This window comes from Oncorhynchus keta, chromosome 2 (genome assembly GCF_023373465.1).
Source record: "Oncorhynchus keta strain PuntledgeMale-10-30-2019 chromosome 2, Oket_V2, whole genome shotgun sequence".
NCBI classification, from domain to species: domain Eukaryota; kingdom Metazoa; phylum Chordata; class Actinopteri; order Salmoniformes; family Salmonidae; genus Oncorhynchus; species Oncorhynchus keta.
Window position 1 is genome coordinate 37,175,979 of NC_068422.1, and position 21,492 is coordinate 37,197,470.

General features: G+C 42.7%; 1 protein-coding gene across 2 annotated transcripts in view; it reads right to left on the reverse strand.

Annotated features, from left to right (window-relative positions):
* LOC118400070 (disintegrin and metalloproteinase domain-containing protein 12-like) overlaps positions 1–18,545 on the reverse strand; it is a 144,897-nt gene extending 126,352 nt beyond the window's left edge. For both annotated transcript variants that reach the window (XM_052476268.1, XM_052476264.1), the window contains exon 1: positions 18,076–18,545. In XM_052476268.1, coding sequence (XP_052332228.1) covers positions 18,076–18,184 — 109 coding nt within the window. In that variant the 5' untranslated portion in view covers positions 18,185–18,545. The remainder of the gene's footprint in view (positions 1–18,075) is intronic.
* Positions 18,546–21,492: the final 2,947 nt, after the last annotated feature.

Genomic DNA, 21,492 nt, shown 5'->3' on the forward strand with positions numbered 1-21,492 from the left:
TCCAACCATCTGCATCTGGGTCTCGCCTTGTGCCTTGATAGTACGAACTGGCCATGACAGACCCAGCAGACTTGGACCAGCTCCAGCACGCTGTCTACTTGCAAGGAGCCACCATTAGGAGACATGGGGAGTTGGTACAGGACCTTTTGGAAGGGCTCAGGTTCTTGATGGAACGCCACAACCATGGGTTAAAGGCTATTATGGAGCAAATCAGGGAGTTAGCTCAGAGCCTACCTGCCTCCTCTGAAAAACTCCAATCACCCAGTAATCCCCCATCTATGGTGAGTTTGTACAGCCTATCCCGGCTCCCCGAGAACCCGCTTACCACCTCCAGGCAAAATATATTCGGAGAATCCTGGTACCTGCCGGGGTTTTCTGACTCAGTGCTCGCTTATTTTTGTTTCCTTCAGACAGATCGAAGATAGAGTATATTATTCACTAATGTCGGGAAGGGCACTCTCCTGGGCTAAAGCAGTTAGGGAGCTACAATCTGCCATTTGTGGTCATCTGGAGGAATTCATGGCATAAGTGAGAAAGGTATTTGAGTTTCTGGGAGAAAGGCGGACAGCAAACTGCTTGACTTACGTCAAAACTTCTGTAGTGTGGCAGACTACGCGGTTGATTTTCTCACGTTGGCCATCGAGAGTGCCTGGAATCCGGAGTCTCTTTACAATACTTTTTTTGTACAGATTATCTGAGGAGGTAAAGGCTGAGCTAGCTGCTCGGGAATTTCCGATGGATCTCGACTCCCTTATCACCCTTACCATTAAAATTAATGCATGCCTAAGGTCTGGTCTCGGGCACACTCGTGCACCCGCTATGTGCGCTATGTGCACCCGCTATGGCACGTTCACCTCCAAGGGAATCCGGAAGGAAGCTCTTCCGAGAGGATTCGAAGCCACCTGAGCCCTCTCAGGAATCTACGACGGTTGAGTTGGATACTCCTGAGCCTATGCAGTCGGGAAGAGCTAGGTTATCAGTTGGGGAACACTCACGAAGGATGAATAATAACTGTTGTCTATACTGTGGAGGGGCAGGACATTTTATAGCTAAAGTTGAAGTCGGAAGTTAACATACACTTAGGTTGGAATCATTAAAACTCGTTTTTCAACCACTCCACACATTTCTTGTTAAAAAACTATAGTTTTGGCAAGTTGGTTAGGACATCTACTTTGTGCATGACACAAGTAATTTTTCCAACAATTGTTTACAGACAGATTATTTCACTTATAATTCACTGGATCACAATTCCAGTGGGCCACTAAGTTGACTGTGCCTTTAAACAGCTTGGAAAATTCCAGAAAATGATGTCATGGCTTTAGAAACTTCTGATAGGCTAATTGACATCATTTGAGTCAATTGGAGGTGTACCTGTGGATGTATTTCAAGGCCTACCTTCAAACTCAGTGCCTCTTTGCTTGACATCATGGGGAAATCAAAAGAACTCAGCCAAGACCTCAGAAGAAAATGTAGACCTCCACAAGTCTGGTTCATCCTTGGGAGCAATTTCCAAACAGCTCAAGGTACCACGTTGATCTGTACAAACAATACCACGCAAGTATAAACACCATGGGATCAACCGACCGTCATACCGCTCAGAAAGGAGACGTGTTCTGTCTCTTAGAGATGAACATACTTTGGTGCGAAAAGTGCAAATCAATCCCAGAACAGCAGCAAAGGTCCCTGTGAAGATGCTGGAGGAAACAGGTACACAAGTATCTATATCAACAGTAAAATGAGTCGACATAACCTAAAAGGTCGCTCAGCAAGGAAGAACCACTGCTCCAAAACTGCCATAAAAAAGCCAGACTACGGTTTGCAACTGCACATGGGGACAAAGATGGTACTTTTTGGAGAAATGTCCTCTGGTCTGATGAATCAAAAATAGAACTGTTTGGCTATAATGACCATCGCTATGTTCGGAGGAAATAGGGGGAGGCCTGCAAGCCAAAGAACACCATCCCAACTGTGAAGCACTGGGGTGGCAGCATCATGTTGTGGGGGTGCTTTGCTGCAGGAGGGACTGGTGCACTTCACAAAATGTACCTTAATAAACATAAAATTCGATAGGCCATCTACCTATTGCCTGATTTCCCGGACTATGTTACTAGCCTTTTCCCTGCCTGTTCTGTTGCCCTTTTGGACCCCCTGTGTATGACCTTCTGCCTGCCCCTGGACTCAGTTACCTGCCTCCTCCTGTGGTGCTTCGCAAGAACAACCTGCTGCGCACTGCGCTTGAAACCAGCCCCGTCTCCCCTCGTGTTCATTATAAACACACCATATGGGTTTCACACAAAGGTAGCCCTCAGACAGCAAAGTACTATAGACATATTGCCTTTGGATACCAACAGTATTGCATTTCCAAACACAGTGCAAGCTCTCACTTATTCGACTGTAAAACAGTGGTGTCCCCAAAGGGTCTCTGTTCTGCAGTAAGACCACAGACACAACATCAATAATGGATGCTTGAACACAGTTCATCAGGAACACAGCTTTAACAATATATCTCGACAGCACTGCTGCACAAACCAACCTACTGCTGTGCTGCGCATTAAATCAATTTCTCTGTTATACGGTCAATCGATATGAAGCTCTTTTCCCCCCAATTTGTTGTTCTAGTGTAAATCTATTTTCACATTAAAAGCAACTTATTTACCCTTCTTGTAAGGTGAATTCACCAGAGGTTATATGTAGTCAGTTAGACAAGCTAGACACATTCAGGAAGCTGTCCCTTTGAGTATTTATATACAAGCAGACAGTGCGTATGTATGTATGTATGTATGTATGTATGTATGTATGTATGTATGTATGTATGTATGTATGTATGTATGTATGTATGTATGTATGTATGTATGTATGTACAGTACTTATCAAAAGTTGACACACCTACTCATTCAAGTTTTTTTTTTTACATTTCTACATTGTAGAATAATAGTGAAGACATCAAAACTATGAAATAACATATGGAATCATGTAGTAACCAAAAAATTGTTAAACAAATCAAATATATTTATATTAGAGATTCTTCCAAATAACCATCCTTTGCTGTGATGACAGCTTTGCACAATTCATGAGGTAGTCACCTGGAATGCATTTCAATTAACAGGTGTGCCTTGTTAAAAGTTAATTTGTGGATTTCACGAAAAAAAGCACTCACGCATTCACGAAAAAAAGCACTGTCGTTGCACCAATGTGTACCTAACCATAAACATCAATGCATTTCTTTAAAATCAATACACAAGTATATATTTTAAAAACCTGCAAATTTAGTTAACATTGTCTGCTGACATGATTTTCTTTTAACTTTTGAAATTGTGTCACTTCTCTTGCGTTGCAAGTCAGGGTATATGCAGCAGTTTGGGCCGCCTAGCTCATTGCAAACTATGTGAAGACCATTTCTTCCTAACAAAGACCGTAATTCATTCGCCAGAATTGTACATAATCATGACATAACATTAAAGGTTGTGCAATGTAACAGCAATATTTAGATTTAGGGATGCCACCCGTTAGATAAATTACAATTGGTGACGTCACTCGCTCTGAGAGCTTGAAGTAGTTGTACCCCTTGCTCTGCATGGGCCGTGGTTTTTCTGGAGCGATGGGTAACGATGCTTCGAGGAGAGGCTGTTGTCGATGTATCCCTGGTTCGAGCCCAGGTAGGGGCGAGGAGAGGGACGGAAGCTATACTGTTACACTGGCAATACTATAGTGTCTATAAGAACATCTAATAGTCAAAGGTATATGAAATACAAATGGTATAGAGAGAAATAGCCATATAATTCCTATAATAACTGCAACCTAAAACTTCTTACCTGGGAATATTGAAGACTCATGTTAAAAGGAACCACCAGCTTTCATATGTTCTCATGTTCTGAGCAAGTAACTTAAACGTTAGCTTTTTTACATGGCACATATTGCACTTTTACTTTCTTCTCCAACCATTTGTTTTTACATTATTTAAACCAAATTGAACATGTTTCATTATTTATTTGAGGCTAAATTGTTTTTATTCATGTATAATATTAAGTTAAAATAATAGTGCTCATTCAGTATTGTTGTAACTGTCATTTTTACAAAAAAATAAAAATAATAATACATACATTTTTTAAATATATATATTTTTAAATCGGTCGATTAATCAGTATCGGCTTTTTTTGGTCATCCAATAATCGGTATCGGTATTGGCGTTGAAAAATCATTATCGGTCGACCTCTACAAGGGAAGGTTGGTATACAGAAGATAGCCCTATTTGGTAAAAGACCATGTCAATGTTATGACAAGAACAGCTCAAATAAGCAAAGAGAAACGACAGTCCATCATTACTTTAAGTCTTGAAGGAAAGTCAATCTGGAAAAAGTTAATAACTTTGTTTCGTCATGTGCAGTCACAAAAACCATCAAGCACTATGATGAAACTGTCTCTCATGAGGACCGCCACAGGAAAGGAAAACCCAGAGTTACCTCTGCTGCAGAGGATACATTCATTAGAATAACTGCACTTCAGATTGCAGCCTTAATAAATGTTTCAGAGAGTTCAAGTAACAGAGACAACGCAACATCAACTGTTCAGAGGAGACTTTGTGAATCAGGCCTTCATGGTCGATTGGTGCAAAGAAACCACTACTAAATGACACCAATAAGAAGAAGAGACTTTCTTGGGCCAAGAAACACGAGCAATGGACATGGAAAGACCGGTGGAAACAATGGACAGACCGGTGGAAACCTGTCCTTATGTCTGATGAGTCCAAATTTGAGATTTTGTGGTTCCAACCGCTGAGTCTTTGAGAGACACAGAGTAGGTGAACGGATGATCTCTGCATGTGTGGTTCCCACACAGAACCATAGAGGAGGAGGTGTGATGGTGTGGGGGTGCTTTGCTAGTGACTCTGTCTGTGATTTATTTAGAATTCAAGGCAGACTTAACCAGCATGGCTACCACAACATTCTGCAGCGATACGCCATCCCATCTGGTTTGCGCTTAGTGGGACTATAATTTGTTTTTATACAGGACAATAACTATAATTTGTTTTTATACAGGACAATAACCCAAAACACACCTCCAGGCTGTGTAAGGGCTATTTGACCAAGAAGAAGAGTGATAGAGTGCTGCGTCCGATGCCCTGGCCTCCACAATCACCCGACCTCAACCCAATTGAGATGGTTTGGGATGAGTTGGACCGCAGAGTGAAGGAAAAGCAGCCAACAAGTGTTCAGCATATGTGGGAACTCCTTCAAGACTGTTGGAAAAGCATTCCAGGTGAAGCTGGTTGAGAGAATTCCAAGAGTGTGCAAAGCTGTCATCAGCTTTCACCCAAGGAAAAAGGTGACTACTTTGAAGAATCTATTGTCGTGGCCAAAATGATTGAGAATGACACAAATATACATTTTCACAAAGTCTGCTGCCTCAGTTTGTATGATGGCAATTTGCATGTACTCCAGAATGTTATGAAGAGTGATCAGATGAATTGCAATTAATGGCAAAGTCTGAACTGAATCCCCCAAAACCGACTGCATTTCAGCCCTGCCACAAATGGACCAGCTGACATCATGTCAGTGATTCTCTCGTTAACACAGGTGTGAATGTTGACGAGGACAAGGCTGGAATCACATGCTGATTGAGTTCTAATAACAGACTGGAAGCTTCTAAAGGAGGGTGGTGCTTGGAATCATTGTTCTTTCTCTGTCAACCATGGTTACCAGCAAGGAAACACATGCCGTCATCATTGCTTTGAACAAAAAGGGCTGCACAAGCAAGGATATTGCTGCCAGTAAGATTGCACCTAAATCAACCATTTATCAGATCATCAAGAACTTCAAGGAGAGCGGTTCACATGTTGTGAAGAAGGCTTCAGGGTGTCGAAGAAAGTCCAGCAAGCGCCAGGACCGTCTCCTAAAGTTGATTCAGCTGCGGGATCAGGGCACCACCAGTACAGAGCTTGCTCAGGAATGGCAGCAGGCAGTTGTGAGTGCATCTGCACACACAGTGAGGCGAAGACTTTAGGAGGATAGCCTGGTGTCAAGAAGGGCAGCAAAGAAGCCAATTCTCTCCAGAAAAAAACATCAGGGACAGACTGATATTCTGCTGAGGACTGGGGTAAAGTCATTTTCTCTGATTCCCCTTTCCCATTGTCTGGGGCATCCGGAAAAAAGCTTGTCCGGAGAAGACAAGGTGAGCACTACCATCAGTCCTGTGTCATGCCAACAGTAAAGCATCCTGAGATCATTCATGTGTGGGGTTGCTTCTCGGCCAAGGGAGTGGGCCCACTTACAATTTTGCCTAAGAACACTGCCATGAATAAAGACTGGTACCAACACATCCTCCGAGAGCAACTTCTCCAAACCATCCAGGAACAGTTTGGTAACGAACTATACCTTTTCCAGCATGATGGAGCACCTTGCCATAAGGCAAAAGTGATAACTAAGTGGCCCGGGGAACAAAACATCAATATTTTGGGTCTATGGCCAGGAAACTCCCCAGACCTTAATCCCATTGAGAACTTGTGGTCAATCCTCAAGGGGCGGGTGGACAAACAAAAACCCACAAATTCTGATAAAATCCAAGCATTGATTATGCAAGAATGGGCTGCCATCAGTCAGGATGTGGCCTAGAAGTTAATTGACAGCATGCCAGGGCAGATTGCAGAGGTCTTGAAAAAGATGGGTCAACACTGCAAATTGACTCTTTGCATCAACTCATGTAACTGTCCATAAAAGACTTTGACACTTATGAAATGCTTGTAATTATACTTCAGTATTCCATAGTAACATCTGACAAAAATATATAAAGATACTGAAGCAGCAAACCTTGTGGAAATTAATATTTGTGTCATTCTCAAAACCTTTGGCCATGACTGTAAAATCTAAAATATATTTTGATTTGTTTAATACTTGTTTGGTTACTAAATGATTCCATATGTGCTATTTCATAGTTGAGGTCTTCACTATTATTCTACAATGTAGAAAATAGTAAAAATAAATACAAACTTTTGAATGAGTAGGTGTGTCCAAACTTTTGACTAGTTTCCAGCTACAATAGACAAATCAAATCAAAGTGTATTTGTCACGTGTCGCCCGAAGACAACAGGTGTAGTGGACCTTACAGTGAAATGCTTACTTACAGGCTCTAACCAATAGTGCAAAAAAGGGGTTAGGTGAACAATAGGCAAGTAAAGAAATAAAACAACAGTAAAAAGACAGGCTATATACAGTAGCGAGGCTATAAAAGTAGCGAGGCTACATACAGACACCGGTGAGTCAGGCTGATTATGGTAGTATGTACATGTAGATATGGTTAAAGTGACTATGCATATATGATGAACAGAGAGTAGCAGTAGCGTAAAAGAGGGGTTGGCGGGTGGTGGGACACAATGCAGATAGCCAGGTTAGCCAATGTGCGGGAGCACTGGTTGGTCGGCCCAATTGCGGTAGTATGTACATCAAAGTATAGATAAATTACTAGGAATATATGATAAACAGAGTGTAGCAGCAGCGTAAAAATAGGGGTTGGGGGGCACACAATGCAAATAGTCTCGGTAATTATTTGATTACCTGTTCAGGAGTCTTATGGCTTGGGGGTAAAAACTGTTGAGAAGCCTTTTTGTCCTAGACTTGGCACTCCGGTACTGCTTGCCATGCGGTAGTAGAGAGAATAGTCTATGACTGGGGTGGCTGGAGTCCTTGACAATTTTTAGGGCCTTCCTCTGACACCGCCTGGTGTAGAGGTCCTGTATGGCAGGCAGCTTAGCCCCAGTGATGTACTGGGCTGTACGCACTACCCTCTGTAGTGCCTTGCGGTCAGAGGCCGAGCAATTGCCGTACAAGGCAGTGATGCAACTGGTCAGGACGCTCTCGATGTTGCAGCTGTAGAACCTTTTGAGGATCTCAGGACCCATGGCAAATCTTTTTACTTTCCCGAGGGAGAATAGGCTTTGTCGTGTCCTCTTCACAACTGTCTTGGTGTGTTTGGACCATTCTAGTTTGTTGTTGATGTGGACACCAAGGAACTTGAAGCTCTCAACCTCCTCCATTACAGCCCTTCGATGAGAATGGGGGAGTGCTCGGTGCTCCTTTTCCTGTAGTCCACAATCATCTCCTTAGTCTTGGCTACGTTGAGGTATAGGTTGTTATTCTGGCTCCACATGGCCAGGTCTCCGACCTCCTCCCTATAGGCTGTCTCGTCGTTGTCTGTGATCAGGCCTACCACTGTTGTGTCGTCTGCAAACTTAATGATGGTGTTGGAGTCGTGTCTGGCCATGCAGTCGTGGGTGAACAGGGAGTACAGGAGGGGACTGAGCACGCACCCCTGTGGAGCTCCAGTGTTAGGATCAATGTCTACACTGTCTTTCTGATCAATTTGATGTTATTTTAAATGGACCAAAAATGTGCTTTTCTTTAAAAAACAAGCACATTTCTAAGTGACTGCAAACTTTTGAACAGTAGTGTATATACAGTATGGTACACTGTATACTGTGTGACTGACTTCAAGCTGAGCGTGGGAAAGATATAGAACCCCCTTCAGTTTGTCAGTATCTCTCTCCATGCTCCCCCTCCTCGCCTCTCCTCGATCATTGTGGTCATCTGAGGTCCACACTGAGCATGCTCAGATTATAGCAGGCCCAGTGGGATTCCTGTGTGTCCAAGAAGGAACTGAAGGGAACCCTGGCCCCTGGGAAGGTGGAGGGAGGAACAGAGGGAGGGAGTGAGGGAGAACTAAGGAGTGGTGATAAAGCCCTGCTATCACCAATGAGAGGCTCTGGGAACCACAACTCTACCAGTAAACACAGGGAGTCTGTTGTTCTCTTCATGTTCTCTGAGCTCTACTGCTATGCATTAGGGGGGCTTTGGTTTTCTGTCTGGAAATGCCACCGGGAGACTGGATCATGGTGTGTGTGTGAGAAAGAAGTTTGAGAACTCAGGGCCTACAGCAGGGAACTACAGTGTCTATTTTCCCTATCATCTCAGCTGGAGATCTCATCACTCTCTGTCACTTTCTCTCTCTCTGGTTAATGGGACTGGGACTCTTTGAAGAGTCATCAAACAAACTGTCATCAAACAAACTGTCAATAGACTGTGCTCCCAGCATGGCCCAAACTCCATTTATCCACTGTGGTTCATATCCTAACAAAATGAGACCTGGTGCGTGAAAACCGCGACGGCCAGTGTTTAACAGTGGCCACAGTCTGCGGCTAGAGTGCAATTTTAAAAGAAGACTATAAAAGTAAGTCAAGCAGATGTCTTTTAATAAAGGTTTCAACACTAGCTCTAAACTCTGTTCCCCATCTTTATTCATGTGGTCCCTCTGATCTTACACACTGAAACGCTTGTTTATTATTTGTTGTTAATATAGAGACGGATGAGAGGTCGTCAATGTGTGTGTGTCTGTGTGGTTGTGCATGCGTGTGGGAGGGTGCATGCAACGTCTATCATCTCTCCGTCATCATTACTCAGAGAAAAGAGAGAAAATGTTGACATGCATGATCATTCTCATATGCTTGATCTCCCCTGGGAACACATAGAATTATAAATAAAACCCTACGTTCCCATATGTTTTCTGGTGAGAATGTTGGTATGCCAACCACAGTCCAATTCCCATACTCCTTGGCACAAAGAAAAATCAGTTGCAGACTACATTCAAAAACCAAGTCTGCCTGGCAGCAACCCTATTATATGCACACAAAAATAATAAGTAAATACAGTGGGGAAAAAAAGTATTTAGTCAGCCAGCAATTGTGCAAGTTCTCCCACTTAAAGATGAGTGAGGCCTGTAATTTTCATCATAGGTACACTTCAACTATGATAGACAAAATGAGAAAGAAAATCCAGAAAATCACATTGTAGGATTTTTAATGAATTTATTTGCAAATTATGGTGGAAAATAAGTATTTGGTCAGCTACAAACAAGCAAGATTTCTGGCTCTCACAGACCTGTAACTTCTTCTTTAAGAGGCTCCTCTGTCCTCCACTCGTTACCTGTATTAATGGCACCTGTTTGAACTTGTTATAAATATAACAGACACCTGTCCACAACCTCAAACAGTCACACTCCAAACTCCACTATGGCCAAGACCAAGTATTGTATTACATGGGCTGCTTATGGTTTCTGAATACATTCCCTTTCATTCACACCTGATATTTACAGTATTTTTACAGTGTTTTAGTCTCTCTTGAGGAACACATAAAGCGAGAGAGATAGAGAGAAATGTGTTGAGAGATAAAGGGCAAGAGTCAGAACAAGAAAGAACAGAAGTGGCTTTTTGCCAAGTTGGTTTCATTATCTCCTTAGCCTGTGATCAATGTCATATTACCCACAGTGCATTGAGGTGTTTCCTTGAGTACATCTCCCTAGCGGTACACTCTTCTACTTAAAGAACGTCAACAACCACCATTCTATATTTTGATCTAGATAGAAAACATATTGCCATTTTATTTGAAGGTTGAAGGTTGAGAGAGTGAGGGGAGCTACGAACATTTCAGATATTCAATTACCGATTACATCAATCTAACTTCAATGATCTTTGAATGAAGAACTATCTACTGAAGTCAATAGGGCTGCACCCATTCTGTTAGCACTAACAAAGGCCAATCAAATCCATTTTGTAGAATGTATCTTTTAACTGCATGCGCTTCTAGCAGCAAAGACTTTAATGTCATTTCATCACTCTGAAAGTATAGTACTAAAGTACAAAGGCAGACCCATTTATAAGACACAAGCCTCCTTTGAACGAGACAGTTATGGTTTTAGGGCTAATGCTACAACATCAAAGAAAAATATTTAACAATTTTCCCTGTGAAAACTTTACTGTATCACTTTACACACAATAAAAAAAAACAGTCGTTGAAACAAATCCTATTAGAAATCCTACTCTTACACTAATAAAATCTATAGCTAGCGCTAGCTCTCTCCTCTGTGATGTTTATGATCAACCTCCTTCCTAAACAACAGGTGTAGATGTGTGTGTTTTATGTGCGTGTGGGCGTATGTAGTGTGTGTGTGTGTGTGTTCATAGAGTCAGTGCAGGAGAGAGTGCAAAAAAGTGTATATGCGTGGGTAGAGTCCAGTGCGTGTGCATATATGTCAGTGCAAGAGAGTTATTGCAGAAAAGGGTCAATGCAGGTTATCCGGGTAGCCATTTGATTTGCTAAATAAGGCAGGCTTGTTTAGTAGTCTTGGGGGTAGAAGCTGTTCGGGTTCCTGTTGGTTCCAGACTTGGTACCGCTTGCCGTGTGGAAGCAGAGAGAACAGTTTATGGCTTCTTTGACAATTGTTTCCTCTGACACCGCCTTGTATAGAGGTCCTGCATGGCAGGGAGCTTGGCCACAGGGATGTACGGGGCCATACTCACCACCCTCTGTAGCTCCGAGTGCCTTGCAGTTACCATACCAAGCGGTGATGCAGCCAATCAAGATGCCGTCAATGGTGCAGCTGTAGAACTTTTTGAGGATCTGAGGACCCATGCCAAATCTTTTCAGCTTCCTGAGGGGGAAGAGGTGCTGTCGTTCCCTCTTCACAACTGTGTGGGTGTGTGTGGACCATGTTCATTGCTTAGTGATGTGGACACAGAGAAAGCTCTAGACCTGTGCAATTACAGCACCATCGCTGGGGCATGCACGCCCCTCTGTTTCCTGTAGTCCACGGTCAGCTTTTTTTGTCTTGTTGACGTTGAGGGAGAGGTTGTTGCCCTGGCACCACACTGCCAGGTCAGTAATCATTCCTACCGCTGTTGGGTCATCAGCAAACGTGGTGATGGTGTTGGAGTTGTGCGTGGCCACGCAGTTTTGGGTCAATGGGGAGTACAGGAGGGAACAAAGCACACCCGAAGGGCCCTCATGTTGCTGGACATCGTGGCGTATGTGTTGTTGCATACCCTCACTGCCTGGGGGCACCACTTCAGGAAGTCCAGAATCCATTTGCAGAGGGAGGTGTTCAGTCCCAGGGTCCTGAGCTTGGTGATGAGCTTGGAGGGAACTATAGTTATGAATACTGAGCTGTAGTCAATGAACAGCATTCTTACATAGGTATTATTTTTGTCCACATGAGTGAGGGCAGTGTGGAGTGCAATCTCTATTGGGTCATCTGTGGTTCTGTTGGAGCAGTATGTGAGTTAGAGTGGGTCCAGGGTGTCTGGGATAATAGTGTTGATGTGAGCAATGACCAACCTTTAAAAGCATTTCATGGCTATAGATCTGAGTGCTACGGTGCGATAGTAATTTAGTCATCCCAGAAACAATTCTTTCACCGTTGCCGCTTGTTATAGACCCCCCTCGGACCCCAGTTGTGCCCTGGACACCATATGTGAATTGATCGCCCCCCATCTATCTATCTACCCCCCATCCATAGTTCATACTGTTAGGTGACCTAAACTGGGACATGCTTAACACCCTGGCCATCCTACAATCTAAGCTAAATCTCAAACAAATCATCAAGGAACCTACCAGGTACAACCCAAAATCCGTAACCATGGGCACCCTCTTAGATATCATCCTGACCAACCTTCCCTCTAAATACACCTCTGCTGTCTTCAACCAGGATCTCAGTGATCACTGCCTCATTGCCTGCGTGCGTACTGGGTCCACGGTCAAACGACCACCCTTCATCACTATCAAATGCTCTCTAAAACACTTCAGCGAGGAGGCCTTTCTAATTGACCTGGAAGGATATTGACATAATCCTGTCAGTAGAGGATGCCTGGTTGCTCTTCAAAAGTTATTTCCTCCCATTAAGAAAATGTAGAACTAAGAACAAATATAGCCCTTGGTTCACCCCAGACTTGACTGCCCTTGACCAGCACAAACATATCCTGTGGCATTCTGCATTAGCAATTAATAGCCTCCGCGATTTACAACTTTTCAGGGAAGGGAAAGCTAAGGCTACCTTTTTCAAACCGAAATTTGCTTCCTGTAGCACTAATTACCAAAAGATTTTGGACACTGTAAAGTCCATGGAGAATAAGAGCACCTCCTTCCAGCTGCCCACTGCACTGAGGATAGGAAACACTGTCACCACCGATAAATCTACGATAATTGATAATTTCAATTAGCATTTTTCCACGGCTGGTCATGCTTTCCACCTGGCTACCCCGACCCTGGCCAACATCTCAACACCCCCTCCAGCAACTGGATTTCTTAGAACTGTCCGGGTTAGTGTACCGCTCCTGGAAAGCAGCAGTTCTAGCCTAGCAGCAGTTCTAACATCCAGTGCGGATGTGTCCTGTAATCCATGGCTTCTGCTTGGGGTATGTACGTATGGTCACTGTGGGGATGATGTCATCGATGCACTTATTAATGAAGCCAGTGACTGATGTGGTAAAGTCAATGTTATTTGATAAATCACAGAACATATTCCAGTCTGTGCTAGCGAAACAGTCCTGTATATTAGCATCTGCTTCATTGGACAACTTCCGTATTGAGTGCATCACTGGTACTTCCTGTTTGAGTAAAAGTGCCCTAGTGTTTTTTCGCCTCTAGTTGCACAGGTGACATGTTGGTAAAAATTTGGTAAAATATATTTGAGTTTCCCTGCATTAAATTCACTGGCCACGAGAAACCCCGCCTCTGGCTCTGCACTTTCTTGTTTGCTTATGGCCCTATACAGGTCATTGAGTGTGGTCTTAGTGCCAGTATCGGTTTGTGGTGGTAAATAGACATCTCCAAAAAAACACTCTTGGTAAATAGTATGGTCTGCAACTTATCATACGGTATTCTAACTCAGGTGAGGAATAACTTGAGACTTCCTTAACATTAGAGATTGCACACCAGCTGTTGATGATAAAGAGACACCCCTCCTCCCTTCATCTTACCCGAGTCTGTTCATCCACTCTTGACGATGCATAGAAAAATGCTATACAGTACATACAAAAGTATGTGGACACCCTTCTGTGGATTAAGCTATTTCAGCCACACCGGTTGCTGACAGGTGTATAAAATCGAGCACACAGCCATGCAATCTCTATAGACAAATATTGGCAGTCGAATGGCCTTACTGAAGAGCTCAGTGACTATCAACGTGGCACTGTCATAGGATGCCACCTTTCCAACAAGTCAGTTTCTTCTGTTAAGGGAGATCCCTGAAGTGTGTGTGTACGTGTCTGTGTGAGTTAGGGTGGGGCTTCCTATGCCTGACGTGGTGGGTTAGTGAGATCTGCCTCCAGCAGGCACTCCCACTCCCTCAGGAGCTTCATAGGAGCCACCTTCCAACTTGTTCTCTGCAGACCCAGGATTCTGCCTCTGAGCTCTGGGGATCCCATCATGGGGACCTGTGGATTATGGCCTTCTGTAACTGAAGGCCAGAACGTAGGAACAACTAACAGCCAGCTGTGGAGAAGCACACTCCAGCTATCACCTCAGTGTCCCCAGCACAGGGGTTTTAGTACCTCTGCTCACCATCAAAAGCATTCTAAAGGTCAGTCCATAAAACTGACCAGGGTAAAATGGCTAGAATCTATAAAATAATGATTAAGATGTGTAGTTACATAGTCGTGACACAGCACTCTCTAGTGTTGATTAGTTTTTTTTTAAATCAGTGACTGTAGGACATAATATTTCCCCTGCTCTGACAGCCACAATCAATGTCAGATTGTATTTTCCACAATCTTTGTGTCAAGTGTGTCACAAAGTACATAGCAGGTCATGTTAAGTGAGTGATGATGACACTGCCTAAACCAATGGTGACATGGTGCTTAGAAAGTCCTCAAAACTGCAACTGTCCCAATGACCCACCCACACACTGCATGTGTCTGTCAGTTCACTGTGCCGTGCACAATGAAGCCCTCTCCTTCAATTCCTTTCTTTACCTCTCCGTTGGCATTTAGGCTCACCTAACATGGCCCCACTATTGGAACACCCCAGCATGATCCTCATTTTATGCATGCCTTATAAGGACATCCAATTGAGAAGACAGGCATCTAGCATGGCACCTCTCTCCATGAGTATACCTAAAGAGGGCATAGGGTTCATGCCTCGCACTGATAATGTCAAAAAGCACTCACTCTGAGTGCTTTTTGTCTGTGCCCAGTGTGGTCATCTGTTCTGCTGCTGTGTCCACTACAAAGAACTCTCAGGTTCGGAAATGCCTTCCTATCTCTGTCTGTTAGCAATGTACTGCAGAACTATGGCTTTTGTTAACGAGTTCTTTGTAAGAAAAATGAATTATGTTTCGATGAACTGTTTGCCTACTGACATTTGTGTAGACTTGAAAAAAAGTATTTTGTCAAACGAAACGTTGACAGAGAAATGTGTTTTTCTTATTTCGTTTCTACAATGGGTTTTGTGTGTGTGTATGAAGGGGGATTCAACGTGGACACACATGCGAGTGTGTTTTCTATACTCACTTGTGCACTCATGTGTGCATGCATCTGTGTGTTGGGATGCATGTCAGGTTGTGTTTGTCTGTTAGCTCCCAGGGTGGTGCAGCAGCAGCGTCTGGCGAGCAGCAGGTAGCTAAATCACACAGACAACTTTAATGACCAATGGCAGCTATCAGAGAGAGACACTCATAACTGTTCCTCACAGTCCCAAAACGACAATAACTAATGCCAACATGTCCCCATAATGTCAAATGCAGCCAATGATCTAGAGGGAGGGTGTGGCAACGGTGGCGGCCGTCAGCCATCCCATAGCATTCTGAGGGGATACAAGAGTTACATCCAAGGAAACGGCGATGAGCGCTACACTCCTCAGAGAAAGAGTGTGTGTGTGTATGTGTGTGTGTGTGAGCATGCGTGTGTCTCAGACTGTTTCTCTGTGTGTTCATGTTTGTGTGGTCAGAGTAAAACCTTCTCTCCCTGGCCCTTCCTTACTATTTTGACACAACCGACGACATTATATCCCTTATAATGAATGCAGTTTACCAGGGCACCAGTCTGACTGAATATATAATATCCTCAAATCTAATCAAGGTAATTCGGCTCCCTAGTCTAATTATTTATTGAAGACTGGATTAATCACAGGTTGTACACAACCTTGTTTAAATCTATGTAGACTAATAGGAATAAACACGATTAAGAGATTATCGGTATGAAATGAAACCGACATTCACTACGATGCTATTTTCAAAGTAGACCGATTACCCAATCATCTTTGTTGTTTGACAACCCTGCAGTTACACAGTAATTAGGATAACTTCACTCCTCTAGCCTTACAGCATGTGATTATAGTTTAGCAACCAAATTCACATTTTCTCTGGATTGACAGTCCAGCTTTTCTGGGAGTTCTGTGAGACTCCACCTCATTTGACAATCACCATTGAACACACAGTAGGATCTTACAGCCTCTATGGCAATTAATGATATGAACTGTGATAAGAATCCAGAATGGCATTGAGTCTGAACTATCCTTTCAGTTCTCTCCAAATTGCCAGTGAGAAGGTGAAGATTCTCGAACTATCACCTATTGAACAAGTTTGACTAGACCTTGAATCTTTACCTCCCTGCTATAGCCCACACACGACTATACAAATGACACATCAGTATCTTATTATAAGAGCAGAGCACGTCCAATATTTTACATTGGTTGATGAAGACATTCCAACTACATGGTCTATCCTGCAATTGAAATGTATACGTGGAGAGATGTCAGTCGATATCCTGCTGACACCCAAGCAAGGTTTTGCAGTATTTCAATACCCGCCATCCTCAAAGTATTTTTACGACCTGTATAGTCATGCAGGACCAGAGTGTAACCTTTGTAGGTTACTCAAATATATTCTGGTTTAATGGCCTTTCACAGAGTGCAGCAGATGGAACGATAAACACTGTCATTATCATTCCTCCCTTCTGTAATGAGGAGATGATAGAGAAACCATTTATATGTCATGAATAAACTAGGCTATAAGAGGTGTTATGAAACATAGGCCTATCCTAACCCATCTAAATCCCTACACTCACTAATGTTATGTTTCATGGAGAGACCATAGAAGTGGCTCAAACACAATTCCACCCAGGTTACGTCCTTTCTTTAAGGAATACCTAGGATAGGATAAGTAATCCTTCTCACCCCCCCCCCCCCTTTTAAGATTTAGATGCACTATTGTAAAGTGACTGTTCCACTGGAGGTCATAAGGTGAATGCACCAATTTGTAAGTCGCTCTGGATAAGAGCGTCTGCTAAATGACTTAAATGTAAATGTTACCAAATACCCACTGCAAAACTCTCTTTATCCTAACAGTTTCTTAACTTCCCACTCCCTCTGTACCACTGACTGAGTCAGAAAAGCTCTACTCAAGACGGTGGGAGATGGAGGATAATAGCTGTTCTGAGGCCAGTCCCTTTGGCTAAATCCAGCTGACAGGCTGAGTGTTCACAGATGCCCTCACTAGATCCTCTCTCTGATCAAATGACACATCTCAAGTGTAATATTATCAAAAATGTACAGTGTTTTAGCAATGTGCAAATAGTTGTGGTACGAATAGTTGGGGAAGAGAAATAAATAGATACATATTGGTGGTATTTACAATGTTGTTTGTGCCTCACTGGTTGCCCTTCTCTCTCTGTCGCTATTTCTCTCCCTCTCTGTCTGTCAGTCTCTCACTCTCTCTGTATGTATCCCTGTCTCACACACACACACAGATTAGATGTTTTTTTTCTCACTCACGCATACTGTACAGTAATCACTCATGAATATTTAATTCTTCATTTTGATGTATGTATTTCTGCAATCTGAACATAAGCAGGCAATGTGTTGTGTGTTAAACTCATCCATCCAGCCCTGCTGTCACTGTCTGTCAGACTTTCCTGCTATTGTCTTATTTTACAGTGCCGGAAACAATAGCCACAGGATGCACCACAGTAACAAACCTCTCTCTCCCTCTAACACTCACACACATTTGTATTACATTTGGCCAAATAGAGATGCAGAAACAACGGGTTGTTTTTTCAAGTGGAATTGCTCACATCTGCATATTTTTACATTTGTTGCCTGTGATTTTTGCATTAATGGTAAACTTTGATAAAATAGCTGAATTAAGGTTGATTCCGTTGTAATCTTTTTATACTGACGTTAACAGACATTTGGTACACACTGTAAACTGTGTATAGTGCAAATAATAAAAATGTCAGTATTGCTTATTGAAATAGAGACTTACCGTCATGTAAATTCAGGAGTGTGTTGTCTGTATTGCTCGTTGCAACGGACATGGACAAGACATAACAAGCAATCAGAAATGCAAAGTTATTCCAACTCCAGTTTGTCATGTTTGCCCGTTTTTGGGGAAAATGTGTTCGGATTGTATTACGGAAATGACACGACCAAACTATGCTGTCTACGATTGATTGACAGGATGCGGGATGCAAAGCAGTAGCCTAGAATCGGATCAGGTCCGAAACTCCCCAGAACTAGATCACGAAATCGGAGCTGTCAAAAACTTTTTATCCAAGCATGTTGAAATCCCTGCATGCTGCGCTCAAGAACTTGGCAATTATGTCTCCAAGACATTGAGAAGTGAGTTTGACAAAGGAAAAGTAGACCGGAGCGACAGAAAAAAGAGAGAGCCTACATAAGAAGTCTGATTCACGAGACCAGCATACCCTTTCACATCGGAGCGGCTACGCGTTCTCCTCTACAATGAGGGAGAAGCTATGAACACGCATGATGCCCAATTGATGACGTGTGTCGCGCAGCTGAGAGTCGAGTGGAGAAAATCTATCTTCCTCCAGCAGGTGGCGTTTTTTGTTGTTTCGCCCAACAAGCAAGGAGTGTTTCTATGGAGGTCAATGAGAGAGTGTCGAATTTGGATAGATTTTTAAAAAAAGTTTTAATTTTTCCAAATATTGAACAACTTGTTGCGTTGTGGCCATAGACTTATAATTCATACAAGGATTTTGGAATCTGTAACCATGGCAATTTGACTGTTAAATGAAAGATTCACGCATTTTGAATGTTATATCGTATTTGTGCATCTCTGAGCGACGCTCTATCGATTGCCGGGTCATCTCATGTTTCACGTGTATCTGAGCCGTTCAAGCAGGCAGAACAGCTCTAATACAGCCGGTATAACGAGTTTTGCATCATGCTATTTTGTATGCTTCAAAAATATTGGGAAATTATATTATTTTATACTAATACAATTGCTCAGAGAAATAGATTTAGTTTAATAACAAGTAATACATTTTTTCTTTGAAAAGTAGTGGTCAAAATGAAATATTATTCTCAATAAAGTGTTCAGAAGTTTAGTATTTGGTCCCATATTTCTAGCACACAATGACTACATCAAGCTTTGTGACTACAAACTTGTTGGATGCATTTACAGTTTGTTTTGGTTGTATTTCTGATTATTTTGTGCCCAATAGAAATTAATGGTAAATCATTGGTAATGGTGAGAGGTTAGCATGTCTTGGGGGTATGATCTTTGACCCTATGTAAACTTTCTCACTCATCATTATTCATAATGAATTATATGCATAATCATGGTAGCATCCACATAAATGGTCCAGTCAATGTACCCCCTCCGTGAAATACGTCTGACAGATATTCTTTTATAAATAATAATTATGATAAAATGTGGACTTAAACATTTATTTGAGTAATTAATTTAACCCCCTTAATTTAATCCCCCTTGAGTAATTAATGTAACATCTCTCCTTGATTCCTCTTATCTACACTGAACAAAAATGTTAACACAACATGTAAAGTGTTGGTCCCATATTTCATGAGCCGAAATAAAAAATCCCCCAAATCTTATTTCTCTCAAATTTTGTGCACAAAATGTCCTACATCCCTGCTAGTGAGCATTTCTCCTTACTGTACCTGACAGTTGTAGCATATCAATAAGCTGATTAAACAGCATGATCATTACACAGATGCAACTTGTGCTGGGGACACTAAAAGGTTTTGAGGGAGCATGCAATTGGCATGCTGACTGCAAGAATATCCACCAGAGCTGTTGCCAGAGAATTTAATGTTAATCTATCTACCATAAGCTGCCTCCAACATTGTTTTAGAGAATTTGGCAGTACGTCCAATCGGTCTCACAACCGCAGACCAGGTGTACAGTAACCATGCCAGCCAAGGACCTCCACACCAGGCTTCTTCACCTGAGGGATCGTCTGAGCAGGGTGGAGGTGGTGCTGATGTAACAGTATTACTTTAGTCCATCCCCTCGCCCATACCCGGGCTCGAACCAGGGACCCTCTGCACACATCAACAACTGACACCCACGAAGCATCGTTACCCATCGCTCCACAAAAGCCACGGCCCTTGCAATGTCTCAGAGCAAGTGACGTCACCGATTGAAATGCTATTAGCACGCACCACCGCAAACTAGCTAGCCATTTCACATCCGTTACACTGAGGAGTATTTATTTCTATATTAAAGCCCTTTTGTGGGGATAAACTCATTCTGATTGACTGGGCCTGGCTCCCCAGTGGGTGTGGCTGCCAAGTGGGTGGGCCCATGTTCTCTAAGGCCCACCCATAGCTGCACCCCTGCCCAGTCATGTGAAATCCATAGATTTGGGCCTAATGAATTCATTTCAATTGACTGATTTCCTTATATGAACTGTAACTCGGAAAAATCTTTGAAATTGTTGCATGTTGTGTTTATATTTTTGTTCAGTATATTTTACATTTTGTACCTCTGTATGTGTTTCTGCTGGGAACCCTTTTCTACCTACCTTTCTACCTACCTTAATTAATCTTAGAATAGTAATTTGGCTGGCATATTTGTTCTATTTCACACATGTACACGTGTTTATTACACATGTTTATTGTGAATTGCAAATGTGTTTTCTTGCATATTCCAACTCCCCCTGAGACATCCTCAGAGAGTGGGGTCTCAGCCAGGGTCAGCCAATGTCAACAACGACCCTGGAGAAATTAGGGTTAAGCGCCTTGCTCAAGGGCACAGCAAAAGATTTGAACTAGCGACCTGCTGCCAGAATACACTGTACCTTAGAATGTGTGGCTCATTAAATGCTTCAGCTTGTTCTCTATTGTTGTATCGCCCACACAATATGCATTTTTCTGTTATTGATCAATAATCTTTAATCATCTTGACTCAGACTTAACAGTAGTGACTCAAAGGAACACATCTGCTCTGTCTCCGGGATGGAAGATTAGAATCAAAAGCCATAGTCGTCCCAGACAGTAGGCTATATGATCCGGAGTATGTCGCTCTGTGCTCTTGAGAGACAAAGGCATCCCTCTCCTTATAATGTATAGGCTGTCAGTCTCTGCTCAGCCACTGGAACAGGGGTAATTCGCTTATGGTTACAGAAAGTCATTCCCAAGAGAAGGTCAGTTCTATCAATACAGTGGTTTGTGGGTGTCATTAAAGTAACCCGTTGAGCCTAAAGGCGCTCATTGGAATACACATGAATAGTTGCACTGTTATTTTCTGCCTGTGTCTCACATAGTTGCATAATGCCATAATTCTCTGTTACAAAGGCCTGATACAGTATGAAGATGTGGTCAGTCTCTTGCTATACTGTCCATGACACTTTATCCTATGCAAATGTGTCCTGGAATTTTGATTAGCTGCCTGTCTCCAGTTTCGCATGTAATC